The sequence below is a fragment of the Rattus norvegicus genome, chromosome 14 (assembly GCF_036323735.1).
Source record: "Rattus norvegicus strain BN/NHsdMcwi chromosome 14, GRCr8, whole genome shotgun sequence".
Lineage (NCBI taxonomy): Eukaryota > Metazoa > Chordata > Mammalia > Rodentia > Muridae > Rattus > Rattus norvegicus.
The window spans coordinates 85,000,128-85,013,838 of NC_086032.1; the positions used below are offsets into that span (position 1 = coordinate 85,000,128).

At 51.5% G+C, this 13,711-nt stretch overlaps 1 protein-coding gene across 6 annotated transcripts in view; it reads right to left on the reverse strand.

Annotated features, from left to right (window-relative positions):
• Window positions 1-13,711, reverse strand: part of Gck (glucokinase) — a 42,080-nt gene that overhangs the window by 1,109 nt on the left and 27,260 nt on the right. For 2 of the 6 annotated variants that reach the window (XM_006251179.5, NM_012565.2), the window contains exons 2-9: window positions 9,143-9,305; window positions 8,585-8,739; window positions 7,499-7,618; window positions 5,017-5,112; window positions 4,810-4,909; window positions 2,641-2,824; window positions 1,352-1,507; window positions 342-575 (exon numbers count right to left, since the gene is read on the reverse strand). In XM_006251179.5, the coding sequence (XP_006251241.1) occupies window positions 342-575; window positions 1,352-1,507; window positions 2,641-2,824; window positions 4,810-4,909; window positions 5,017-5,112; window positions 7,499-7,618; window positions 8,585-8,739; window positions 9,143-9,305 (1,208 nt within the window). Of the gene's footprint in view, window positions 1-341; window positions 576-1,351; window positions 1,508-2,640; window positions 2,825-4,809; window positions 4,910-5,016; window positions 5,113-7,498; window positions 7,619-8,584; window positions 8,740-9,142; window positions 9,306-9,601; window positions 13,708-13,711 lie in introns of those variants that run through there. The other 4 variants (XM_063272864.1, XM_039091619.2, NM_001270849.1 and 1 more) reach the window with 4 other exon arrangements.

Below are 13,711 nucleotides of genomic sequence, written 5' to 3' on the forward strand. Positions count from 1 at the left end.
TTCATTCAGCTTTCCTGGCCCAGGGAGAGCCAAACAGGATAGGCTCACAAATGACTGAAAAGCCACGCCCTTTGAGCCTCCCTTTAGAAGGAGAGGTTGAGGGCTGGAGAGATGGCTCAGTGGTTAAGAGCACCCGATTACTCTTCCAGAGGTCCTGAGTTCAATTCCCAGCAACCACATGGTGGCTCACATCGGTTCTGTAAAGAGATGCCCTCTTCTGGTGTATCTGAAGACAGCTACAGTGTACTTATATATAATAAATGAATAAATCTTAAAAAAAAAAAAAAAAAGGAGAGGTTGAAGCCTGGGAGGTTGAAGCGCAAGCGAAGGTGGAAGCTGACCTCGGGTGCAGCTTGTACACGGAGCCATCCACGCCCACAGTGATGCGCATCACGTCCTCACTGCGGCTTTCGCGCATGCGATTTATGACCCCAGCTAGTCCTGCGGAGCACATATGGGCGGCGCGAGTGGACACGCTTTCACAGGCACGGCGCACAATGTCGCAGTCGGTGACAGAGGGTCGAAGCCCCAGAGTGCTTAGGATGTTGTGGATCTGCTTTCGGTCCCCGGAGTCGCTGCGGGCAGGATTGAGGAGGGAAGTCACTGAGGGTCCTGAGGGGGGAATGGGTATGACTTGCCCTGCCTAGCAATTCTTTCTTCAGCTCCGGATCCTCGCTGTCGCGAGGATGGCAGTGCCATATTCTCCGAGCTGTGGCACGAAACTGAGAGACGATGGCTCTGGGTAATGGAGAGAAACTGGGGACCGTGTCCACTGAGTTAGTGGACACTCAGTGTTAGCATTCCTTCTAGGCTACCAACAGTTACCTGGCAACAGCTAGGTAGGCCTGGCTTGCTGTAAAAGGAACTGCTTGGCAATTCCTTGTGTTCTCCGGTTCTTTCATTTCCCCATCCCTCCCCCACTCCCCTTTATATGTTCCTGGCCGGTCTCTTCTCTCTGTGTGTCTATCTCTGTGTTTCTTCTGTCTACCTCTCTCTCTCTCTCTCTCTCTCTCTCTCTCTCTCTCTCTCTCTCTCTCTCTCTCCTCTTCTTAACTCCCTTTCCCTAAATAAACTCTATTCTACACTATACCCGTAGTATGGCTGGTATCTCAGGGCGGAAGGGATCCATACCGTGCTCTACAAAACATATTCTTGGCTTTTTTATAAAACACTTCACGCAAGAGGTCCTAGGAGTATTGAGCCTAGTTTCGTGTTCCCCGGTGCCCCTGACCTAATACTCTGCTTCCCTTAGAACCGCGCTCCATCTCTCTGTGTCCACTGAGCTGTCTCTGTGCCCACCCCCTCCCTTCCCCTCCCGCACTTGGGCCCTGCTTCTGCCCCCTGCAGGCACCTCTCCACTTGTGACACGAAACGGGTCTCAAAAGCACCACGCGTGCGCAGCTGCTCCGAGGCCTCTCCGTGGAACAGAAGGTTCTCGTCCACCAGCTTAAGCAGCACAAGTCGTACCAGCTCGCCCATATACTTCCCACCGATGATCTTCTCGTACCTGGATACAGAACCGTGGGTCATGCCAGCAGGCCGTCGGGAAATCCCCACAGGCCTATTCTGGTTAGGAGGTGACCACGTGGGACACTGTGATTCCTCTCATTCCTACCCCCTAGTCATTATCCAAGGTCCTTGCCCTCACACCCTGCCCCCACATTTGTAAACAGAGGCTTCAGAAACCTCAGGTCCTAGGAACTTGCATATTTTAAACCCAGCTGAGGGCCCCATCTGACTCTGGGCTGGCCCTGGTATATGAAAGGGTCACAGAGTTAAGGAGCCTCTGTGGTCCTTTGAAAGCTTACTGGTGGCAAGCCTTGTGTGAAGCCCGCACCCTGGGAATTCAGTGACAACCACGTGAAGGGATGATAGCTATTCTCAGTGGCTCACAGGGTTGGTGCCAACATGGCCCATGGCAGCCTGGTATATTTTTGTCTAATGTGTGAGCCTCCATATTTTCACCTTGCAATACAGCAGATATTAAATGATCCAACAGAGGCTTGTGAGGTTCTGATATGAAACTCATTAAGTAGTTAGCGTGAGAACAGTACCATGTAGGTGGCTAACTTGTTTCAGGCACCATTCATTTTATTTACTTAGTTACTTTTATTTTTTGAGACTGGGTCTCACTATGTATCCCTGGCTATTCTGGAACTTGCTCTGTAGCCCTGGCTGGCCTGGAACACAAAGCAATTTGTGGGACTCTGCCTCCCGAGTGTTGAGGTTAGAGGAGCATACCTCAACACCCTGCAGTAGCCATGATTCAAGACAGTTGGGTCCCAGGATACATTCCCCTAAATGCCAATACTCATTGTGTAGAACTGGCATGCATTATGTGCTGTGGGGGTTTCTGCCTTAAACCAGATAAACCTTGCTAAGGGTCTTTCAGGGCCATCTAGTGGCCGGCCACCTATGAGAGTAGAGGGACAGGATTTTATACCAACCCCCGTGACAGCTCCACACCTCACAGAGCAGGGTGTAACTGAGCTGAAGGAAAGAGCCAGCTCACAGAGGGACGTCAATTTGCTTCTCCCCAGAGCTGCTTATAAACAAGCTATTGTGTGCTGTGAGCCAGCTGTGATGAACCCGGCCAGAGCAGCTGCCGGGGTGGGCTAGGAGGGCAGGGAGCATCCTTACAGCTGCTGACCGGGGTTCGCTGAGCTTTCATCCACCATCCGGTCATACTCCAGTAGGAACTCATCCAGCTCGCCCGAGTCCCCGAAGGCGCCCCACTCCGTGTTGACGCACATGCGTCCCTCATCCCCTTCCACCAGCTCCACATTCTGCATTTCCTCCATGTAGCAGGCATTGCAGCCAGTGCCTAGAGGGAGGGATGGGGCACATTGAGGCTGTGAGAACCGGGGGTGGATGCTGGGAGACTGGAGCATCTATGTAACGAAGAGTAGCGGGGTCAGTCTGCAGACTGCCCTCTAACAAGAATGGCATCCCCACTCCTTTCCTGGGAAGTCTGGGGATGGAGGAAAAACAAGGTGTGCTGATGTGGTTTTGACACTGGAAATGAGTGTGAGGGGGTCATGGCTTTTTTTTTTTCTTCTTCTTTTTTTTCGGAGCTGGGGACCGAACCCAGGGCCTTGCACTTGCTAGCAAGTGCTCTACCGCTGAGCTAAATCCCCAACCTCCTTTTTAAATTTTTTTAAATGTTAGGTATATAAATGTTCTGTCTGCACACTACATGTCTGTCTGTCTGATGCCTAGAGAAGCCAGCGGAGGGTATAGATCTCCTGGGACTGCAGTTACAGACAGTTGTGAGTCACCACCATGTGGGTGCTGGGAATCAAACCCAGGTCCTCTGGAAGAGCATCAAGTGCTCATAACTCCTCGGCCATCTCTCCAGCCCCTTGTTTTCTAGCATGTTGCAGGCACTTTTTGGAGTCTCTCTCCTGAACTCTTTTAGAAGACTCTCAAAGTGAGTGAGGCACCATGTAAGCCCTCCAGAAGCTACTGCAGGCAGGACCTGCTGCACTTAGCCATGGGCCAGCAAAGATACCCATCACGTGTGCATCATGCCACAGGAGGTGGCGGTGTGCCTGGGGAGTAGCCATAGGTGACTGGACTAAGTTCAGATTAAAATGTCTTGGGAGGGGTTGTGGATTTAGCTCAGTGGGAGAGCGCTTGCCTAGGAAGCGCAAGGCCCTGGGTTCGGTCCCCAGCTCCGGAAAAAAAAAGAACCAAAAAAAAAAATGTCTTGAGAGCCCCAGGAGGCGTTCAGGAGGAGACGCAGAGGCAGGCACAACCAAGGGCATCTGGAGAGAGGGATTTTCACTACACAGGCTAGATCACAAGTAAAAACAGGAAATGAGAAGTGACGCGGAGGGGTCGGGTTGGAGTGTAAAGCACATAGCCGGGTGTGGTGGCACATACCTTTAGTCTTAACACTCAGGAGGCTGAGGCAAGTGGATCTCTGTGAGTTTGAGGCCTGGTCCGCATAGTGAGTTCTAGGATAGGGAGAGCTACGTAGCGAGACTCTGTCTCAGAACAGCCATATCAAATGTAAATATGTATATGTGTGTACCCGTACGTGCACACCTATGACGTTTTATATATGTATGAATATGAAATGAATGGAGTTTATAAAACATGTTATTTAGGGCACAAGCGTAAGTACGGATAAGAACTTATGAATACAAACACACGGCATTGGGGATCTGGCTCTGGAAAGCCTAACACATGGATTTTCTGGGCAATCAGGGCCCAAAGCGTCCAAACGTACATTTCTACCTCTGTGTGCAGAGCAGATAACTGATTCGGTTGAACTACTGCTTCGGAAGAACGCAGGAACTTCCGAGAGTGGGAGCAGGGGCAGGAGGAGGAAGTTGCTATGCAGCTCCTGCTCCTGCTTAAGAGAGAGCACTGTGGCTTCCTTTTCAAGACTCTCCTTCCCTCCAGAGCGGGTCTAGGACCTGCAGTTCATAGTGCTGGGTTTGCTGTCAGGGGCAGGGCCGGGCTGAGGCAGGGCTGCCAGCCACATGGATGGTACCACTTCTGCCGATTCTCTCTCACTTGGACAGATTCGTACAGTGTGGTCAATTTACCAGACAAGGCGGTTTAATTACATCCAGATAGGCAGGGCAGGTGTGCATGCAGCTGGCAGGCCATCTAACGCCCTGATGCTGCAAACGTTGACATACTACTCCCTATCAACCTCCAGTTCCCATATCACCACACCCCCACGGCCGCCTGGCTCAGGGACCAGGCCTGTTCTGACTGGCACTTGTAAATGCTTCGGCATTGGCTGCTATGACCCTTGTGCAGCCTAGAATGGTTGCCAGGGGGAGAAGCCCTTACCCACAATCATGCCGACCTCACATTGGCGGTCTTCATAGTAGCAGGAGATCATTGTGGCCACTGTGTCGTTCACCATTGCCACCACATCCATCTCAAAGTCCTGCCAAGAAGTACAGAGACTATGGACATGGAGCTGAGGAGAGGGGCCCTGTGATGAAGGCAGACATGCTCAGGACAGCCCCTCAGGGCAGGCAAAGCTGTGCTCACCCCTCTCCTCTTGATAGCATCTCGGAGAAGTCCTACGATGTTGTTCCCTTCTGCTCCAGAGGCCTTGAAGCCCTTGGTCCAATTGAGGAGGATGCCCTGTAAGGGTAGGATGGCCTCATGGCTGCCGCACTGGCAGGGATCTGTGGCTTTAAACCAACAAGGCCATAAAGCCATGACACTCCCAACCCCTTATTTCACATTTGAGGAAGTAGACTCACACAGCTTTGAGAGGCATTGGAAACAACTGGGAACAACACACACACACACACACACACACACACACACACACACACACACGTACCTAGAACCTTGAGAATTTAGAGTAAATGCTCTAGAACCCCAGCCTAAGAATGTTGAGCAGCAAAGCTCAGGATTTCAGAGTAGAGGTAGGCCAGGCAGGTCCCTGGGAGAGCAGTGCTGAATAACACTGGGTGCCTCTCTTACAGTAAATCCTGCCGCACATGGATGAACCAAATGTGGATTTCTCTGTGGATCTTGGGGCTTTAAAAAGTACAGGAGGTGTGGGATCGACTGCGGCTTTTGCCTCTTGGAGCATGACCTGGCTTTGTTTCTGATAGAGCTTGTAACGATTTGTTCTGTCAACTTGCCATAGTAAAACATCACCTTGGAAGGGAGTCTCAGTAAGGGGTTGTTTAGATTAAGTTGGCCTGTGAACAGTTGTCTTGATCACACTGAGGTGGGAAGACTTTCTCCCAGTGGGCGGCACCATTCCCTAGGCAGGGATGTGCAGAAAACAAGCTGAACTCAAGCAATCACGCATTCTTTGCTTTTTGCTTCTGATTGTGGATGTGATATGACCAGCATTCAAGCTCCTGCTGCTGTGACTTCCCTGCTATGAAGTACTATAACCTGGAACAGTGAGCTAAATTAAACCCTTTCTCCTCGAAGTTGCTTTTGTCAGAAGAATACTTATTTACAATAACTACAAAGGAAACTAAAGCAGAGTTCTTTTTTTTTTTTTTTTTTTTTTTTTTTTTTTTTTTTTTTTCCGGAGCTGGGGACCGAACCCAGGGCCTTGCGCTTCCTAGGTAAGCGCTCTACCACTGAGCTAAATCCCCAGCCCCTTTAAAGCAGAGTTCTTATGATATGTGTGCACATGCACATTTGTGTGCATGTGTTGCAGGATATCTTCATCACGCTGTGAACCCTGAGATAATAACTCTGAGTTATTTACTGAAAGGGGAAAAAAACCCTATTTCTTTCTTTCTTTCTTTTTTTTTTTTTTTTGGTTCTTTTTTTCAGAGCTGGGGACCGAACCCAGGGCCTTGCGCTTCCTAGGCAAGCGCTCTACCACTGAGCTAAATCCCCAACCCCAGAAAACCCTATTTCTAGTTAGGATGTGTCTCACGTGCCTTTAATCCCTTTGGCTGGAATACAGACATACTCTTAGTACACACCTTTGAGCCCAAACAATGAAGGTGATCTTAGTTTGCAAAAGGAAGCACCCATGTTTGAAAGTGGTGTCTAATTGAGTGGTAGACAGAGTGATGAATCAGTGAAAGATTTGACAGAATAGGATCTACCCAATTCTCATGAGAAGAGAGGGGAAAAGGAAGCTACTTGTGAGGGCACAGAGAGAGAAAAGAAAAAAAAAGTGGCAGTTTTACTGGGAGAGTTTTACAGAGATGGGTTGCAGAGAGAGAGAGAGAGAGGGAGAGAGAGAGCAAGCTAGACACAGGCGAAGACAGAATGAGCCAGGGAAGAGAAGGAGCCAGAAGATTAGAACAGATTGTTAGAGGTAGTTTGAAGCCACACAGAGTAATTTAGGAGAGGAGGAGAGAGAAGCCAAATTGAATCAGTCAGCTTGGAGAGAAGTTTGAGCCACAGCAGCTGAGTTGAACCAGCCAGCCAGAGTTCAGAAAGAACAAGAAAGGGTGAGTGTACTCAGCCGTAAGTCTCAAAGGCTAAAGACATTCTAGACCTAGATTAGATTGTATGGAAGCCAGAAGCTTCCAGGACTAGGCCTAGGTTAGCAGACTGAGGTGGTAAGCATCTAGATGACAATTACATCAGGAGGATAAAAGTACATTTATGTGTGCGTGCGTGTGCGTGCGTGTGTGTGTGCGCCCGTGTGCATGTGTGTAATGTGACTCCTGAGGTTGTGACTGCTGAGGGGTAAATTCTCAGAGTTTTCCCACTTCTGACTCAGCCAGAAGTCATTGCTCTTTGGTGAGCTGGGGCCTCACTCTTACCGCCTGTTGCTACCTCCCACTACCAGCGACTTGTTTAACCTGTTTCTTTATCTGTAGTGGGGTGACCACAGCATATCTCCTGAGAGACTTTGCCACGCAGTAAGAATCTATTTGCCAAAGCTTTACAGGTAGGAAGTGACAGGGGTCACAGTTGCAATCCCTTCTGCGCTTGGGCTCTTTCTCAGTGTGGTTTGGGGAGCTGCAACAGAAGGCAGCATAAGTGCATTCCCATCCATTCATCCCCCTTCCCTCTCCTCCACCCGGCTCACCTTGTCTAGGTCTTCGTGCCTCACAGGGAAGGAGAAGGTGAAGCCCAGGGGCAGTTTCTTGTGCTTCATCTGATGCTTGTCAAGGAAGTCAGAGATGCATTCAGAGATGTAGTCAAAGAGCTAGGAGTTGCAGCATGGCATTAGGTCAGGGCCTGGACACTAGCAGCTCTCTCTCCCAAGGACGGTGCCACGGTGTCTCTCGGAGATGTTATGACATTTGACCCCAGAGCCTGCAACTGTAGGCTGGACCTGTCTGGAGTTTGCTTCTCAACAGGACTCAGGCCCTGCACTTCCCTAGGTGGAGACCCTGCTGATTGCAGTCCCCAGAACCAGGTGACACAGCGGAGGACTGGCTCCTCAAGCCTAAACGACTGTCCCAAGAAGCTCTGGGTAGAATTCTTGGCCGTGACTATGATTCCTGTCTCTTTTGCTGTTCCCCAGGTATCCTGTCCACCTGACCCTCGCTGAAGGCTGGTCCTAATCCCTTCCGGTGGAGCTGCTCACATGGCTGGGCACTGCTGAGCTCTTTGTAGATGGATGAGGGTGCTGGGTCATGGCCTGCCCAGTTCAAGGTGTGCTAAGGGAAGGCTGAGTGGCTACGGGCAACCTCTCACCTGGCTGCCCCTCTGGTAATGGGTTTTGCCTTGCCCCCGGGGATGGCTGTGAGGGAAGTCTGTCTTAATCCTAGGCTCCTTCTGTTTCTAGGTCTCCCATCTAAGTCTTCCTCATGCTTAGAAACCCTTGCTGCTTGGGCAGTGGCTTCTACCGTGCCTCTTGGTCTATCCTGCTGGTGGGTAATGGTGGCCTGAGAGGAAAGCTGGCCTCTGGCTGCTCAATCCTATGCTTTGCTTTCCTCTAGGAAACTGGACAGAAGCTGGGTTTTTCTCCTGCTACTGACCTTTCTCCAGCTCCTTCTTGTTCTGGGCAGATGGGGACTGGGACTTGGAATACTTTAAGCCTCCGAGCCACCTTCATGGGTCTCTGAAGCTGGGTGGTCCACCATCACTCCTGCTCTTGGAACCCTCCCGAGATCCTGGGTGACCTTTGACCCCTTGCCCTCCTTGGCCAGCCCCTCAGGCTGCTCACCATCTCGGCAGTGCCCGTCATGGCGTCCTCGGGGATGGAGTACATCTGGTGTTTTGTCTTCACGCTCCACTGCCCTGCCTCCCCCTCTCCCACTTTGACCAGCATCACTCTGAAGTTGGTTCCTCCCAGGTCTAAGGAGAGAAAGTCTCCGACTTCTGCAGGCAGAGGGAGAGGTGTTCAGTGTCGTGGCCTACAGAAAACGTGGGTGAAGGGATGCTACCCTAGACACTGGGGGTCAGGTGATGCCAGAGCAATCTGTGGAAGGGTGGAAGGCAAACCGGGGAGCATCAGTGGGAAAGCCCTGCCTTAGGTAGAGGCTGCTGGAACCTAGAGAGTGACATTACACCTAGAATAACAGACCAGACTCAGGATAAGGAGGAGATTCCCCAAGTGAGCTTAGAGGCAAAAAAAAAAAGCCAGTTCTCCTAAGAATTGATAGGTCTAGGCTGGGCCTGAGCACCCGAGGGCTTCAGGCAGCTGGACAAACACTGGTCCAGTGATTTGGGGATATCATTTGCCTAGAAGGTCCCGGCTAGGGACAGATGAACCCTGCGGTACCTGAGCCTTCTGGGGTGGAACGCACGTAGGTGGGTAACATCTTTACACTGGCCTCCTCGTGGGTCTCCAGCCTCAGGCCACGGTCCATCTCCTTCTGCATCCGGCTCATCACCTTCTTCAGGTCTTCCTCCTGCAGCTGGAACTCTGCCAGGATCTGCTCGACCTGTGCGGGGGGGGGGGGGAGTTAGCAGCTGTGTCTCACCACATCTCGGACTATTTACTATAGTTTAGTTCAAATGTCAGTGACTGTTAGCCTGGGTACTCCAGAGTGGCGGGCGGTAGGGAGCCGGGCAGCCTTTGTCCTTAACAGGAAGGGTCTTTGCAGCACGGTGCCCAGCAGTGACTCCCATCGCCCCTAAGATTTTGGATGAGGGGAGAAAATGTTCTCAATGGCAAATTTGGTGAGGAGGAATGGGGGCAGCCATCCCTGCATGTGGAAGGCCAAGGTGTGGGACTCACCCTCCACATGATAGTTCAAGAGTAGCTGGACTCTGCAGGTGGGCAGCTGTGTGGCGGCCGCCTGCTCTGTTCGGCAGCGAGGGTTCATGTGCCCGTTGTGAGTACCCGCTCTGCACAGCAGGGAGCATGCATTCGTGCATTTGTTGGTGCCCTGGGCAGCGGGGAATAATTGCAAAGGTACTCGTACTTTGAACGAAAAAGAAAAATGAGAACTCTTCGTTTACGAAAGCCACAGATCCAGCTTCTTTTACGAGAACCTGTACTTTTTGTGTCTTTCACATAAACTCGGCGGGTTAGAGGGATTTGGACTGTAAGCGGGGGCACCTTCTTCCTGTTACCCAAGCTTTGCTCAGAAGGGCTGGGTAGAACCGTAAACCCTGATTGGACTAAGCCAGGCACAGTAATTCTATCTCCTGTGCCTGAAGCTTGGGCATAGGTCTCAATCCTGACCAAGGAGGAGGGGGCTGGGGTTGGGGATTTAGCTCAGTGGTAGAGCGCTTGCCTAGCAAGCGCAAGGCCCTGGGTTCAGTTCCCAGCTCCGAAAAATAGAAAAGAAAAAAAAAAGGAGGAGGGGGCTTCCGTGCCTCGTAATTGGTGAACACAGCTGTGTATGGCTGTGACGACTGCCATAGTGGCAGCTACCTGGTAGCCATGGAGACAAGGCTGGGAGGAAGAGACTGTTAGCCTATTGTACCTGGCAGAGAAGAGAGGTTGGTGTTCAACTCTACCTGTAGTCCATAAGCCACGGGAGTCTTGCTTTCCTTTAACTGAAAGCATTCCTAAGGGACACAGAACCTTGGTTGATGGCCACTTTTATTTTTAAAGGACCCCACCTAAAGTTTAAACCCAGGGAAGTCAGACAGGAATAGGGCTGACAAGGGTTTTGACAAAGACACCAAAGGGAAGAAGATCCCCCTGCCCCCCACCGGCTCGCCCCATGCACCGACATCAGATGAGCATGGGGTGAGCGTGTAGCCAGTGGCTTCTGCTGTCACCCCTGCAGAGAAGGCCTCCAGAGACATTCTCAGCGCTATGCGGAACAATCCAGGTTGTATTCAGCAAATCCAGGATGTCCCCAAAGCAATACCCTGGGCCTCCTCTGTTTCTTCCCTAGATTTGTACAGTTTCCTGAGAACCAGCAGTCATGGGATGCTTGTCTTTTCCCTTGAGTTACAGCGGTACAGAGGGACCCAGTGACCAGCCAGGTGTGGCGGCACCTGCCTTTTATCCCAGTACTTGGGAGTCAGAGGCAGGAAACCCTGTCTCAAAAAAGAAACCAGCCCAAACAGAAAACCATCAAAGGGATCCAATTGTAAGATATCTGTGGTCTCGTGGCACAAAGGTTCAGCTCTCAGGCAGTGGTGGACCCCATCTCTGCATCTCTGTAGCGGCAGCTCCTCCGAGTGACTAGAGGCCTGGACCCTGGATTAGTGTGAGGGTGAAGGTGAGGGTTGAGGTTGCCTTCAGGTCAAGATTCTTCATAAAGGGAGCCCAAGACTTCAGGTTGGGGTCTCTGAAGAGGACGAGGGCTAGGGAGATGGTCCAGGATGACTGGGCAGTGTATGGCTGGACTCTCTGGCTGATGAGGGCTCCAAGTGACTTGTGCCTTCTTCTTGGAGTTGAGGAGAATTTGCCCAGAGCTTAGAGCATCCCGATGAGAATGTAGTGAATGGTTTCTGCTCTTTCTTAGTTCACTGTGGTGAGGGATCGGTAGGGCCAATATGTTTGTGTCGTCACCTTTATCTAGATGTTGAAAAAGCAAGTGTCCCATCTGGGACCTGGGCTCTGCAACTTCTACATCAGAGTACCCTGAGGTCCTGGACATCACTGAAGCCAAATGTCCAGAGGACCATGCACTGCCTCCATAAAAATTCAATTTTGATTTAGCAACTTCAGGACATAGAATATATGGACGCTTCACAAGAAGGACATAAGAACCTCCTCTACTCTGAAAGAAGACCCACAAACATGCCCTAAGACCCATGACGAATAAACCCAAGACACCTATCACCCCCATGCTGCCTTCTGCAGACTTTCCAGAGAAGGCGATAGAACTTTCTGGCATTGAGGAAGTGAGAGGGAACCTTCCGCGAAGCCCAGCCCCATTCTCGTAAACAGAATTGCGCTTGGCCCGTGGATCTGCCAGCATTTAAAAATCTATTTAAAATTGAGATCCTTTTACAGAAATTTCCATTAAACTCGGTCTGCATGCTGATGAGGCTGCAGGGAAGTGGAGAGTCTGCCCCCTAGTGGTTGAACCTGGCCACGGAACACTCATTCTGAGCCTTGACTAAACCAGCCATGCTTCAGGATTTCTCACACTGACCCAGACCACTGTGGCTAGAAGGACGCCTCGCATAACCCCACATGCCTTCCCCAAACCTGGCGATACAGAGTGGAGGGTGGGTGCTGGAAGAGGCTTAGGCTGCAGTAGCTAAAGGGCTCTGTTCTCGCTGTGGAGAATGCCTTCCAAAGGTGAGTCATCTCATCCCTGGAGACAGAAGCCCCTTCCTCTGTGTGCACTGGGCCTGGAGAGGCCCATACTTCCAGCCCCAGCTCTGTGCAACCCTGGGGAGGTCTGACAAGGAGTGGCTTCACAACCCTCAGCTGTGGGTTTGGGGAGGAGGGGAGAAGAGGCATCATGTCATGATGAAGTCTATTTAACAGGGCTGTGCACAGGAGCAAAGATAGTGGGCCAGGCCCACTGTGGGCAACCCTGGGACTCCCTTATATTCCCAAGTCATTCCAAGACACTCCCAGGATGGTGAACACACATAGTACAAGCCACTCCCACAGCGCCATGGTGTGCAGAGCCAAGAGTAAGGAGATGGATCCTAAGCAGTTGCCTGGACTCAGAGCCCACACCCCCCCATCGGGCTCCTTCCTGCGCGATTTCAGGACCTGACTTTGGTGGGTGTCCAGTGAGCCATTCTGATGTGTCTCTAGACGTACCGTGTGTTGCAGAGAGATGCTGTGAGCTCGCTAGATTCTCTCATAGACCTTGTCTGAAAAGTCCCAGGACAGACAACCAAGGTTTATGACCACAAGCAAACAGGGCTCTTCCTGTGGGAGGACTCCCCTTCCCTGAATTCCCTGAAGAGCGCCAGCGGGTTTCCTGAGCTGGTGCCAGCCAGCTCTGGGCAGTGTGCTCTGTGCTAGCTATGTGGTGCGTGGGATGATAGAGAAGAGCATCTGTCCCAAGCACAGTACCATGTGAGGCCAGTGCTCACGGAAAGTCTTGGAAAAGAGTGGCATGGCAGTCGAGTTGGGTGGGGCGATGAGGCGAGGAAGCGGGTGTCAGGGTGGGCTGGGAGGGTGCAGGTCTTCACTTTTGAAGAAAGTGGGAAAGTTGCAGTAGAGGGGAGAAGCTGAGTGACCCTGGCAACCGTGAGAAGGCTAGAGATGCCTGGCTACAGAGTGCAGAGTCTCCAGAATCTGGGTACCGTGACAGGGATGTGGTAAGGTCTAGAGAACGTATCTGTAGCTAGTGACAGCTTAAGGTCTAGGGGTTCAGGAAGGGACATATTAGGAGGATCCCATGGACTAGGATGAGCAGCTGCAGCAGCCATTTACTGGAACTGGGAATCCCGGGAAACCGATCTAAGCATGCTACCCATCTGCACACGTTTTTCTTAAGTGTGTACGGCTGGCTGTGTGAGGACAGAGTACAGGGAAACAGTGGGATACACCCTTGAAATCCCTTAGCTATTAAGGCTACAGGTCTGGATTAGGTCACAGGTTGAATAGCATGTGGAAGGGATGGGGCTGGCAGGGCCAGATGTCCTGAGCAGGCTCTGACAGCCCACCTTATACTGCTGGAAAAAAGACGTCACCAACCACTGGCAGAGGTAGCCCCAGGGAACCGTGGACCTCAGAGGATCTGGACAAGGGCCAGAGAAGCCTGTAGATAAAAGCTACAGTCTCGAAGGTTCAGAGATAGTGTCAGTGCATCCATGCCCAGCCTAAGCCTGGCCCCTCTTTTCCCAGGCCCTGTGTTAGCTATATACACAGGAATGAGTGACCCTAGGTCAGCCATTCTCGTACTCCCGGGAAAGAGAGTCCCACGCTCTTCCAAGTACAGGCATGAGGTATCTCTTAGAGGCCAGCAGC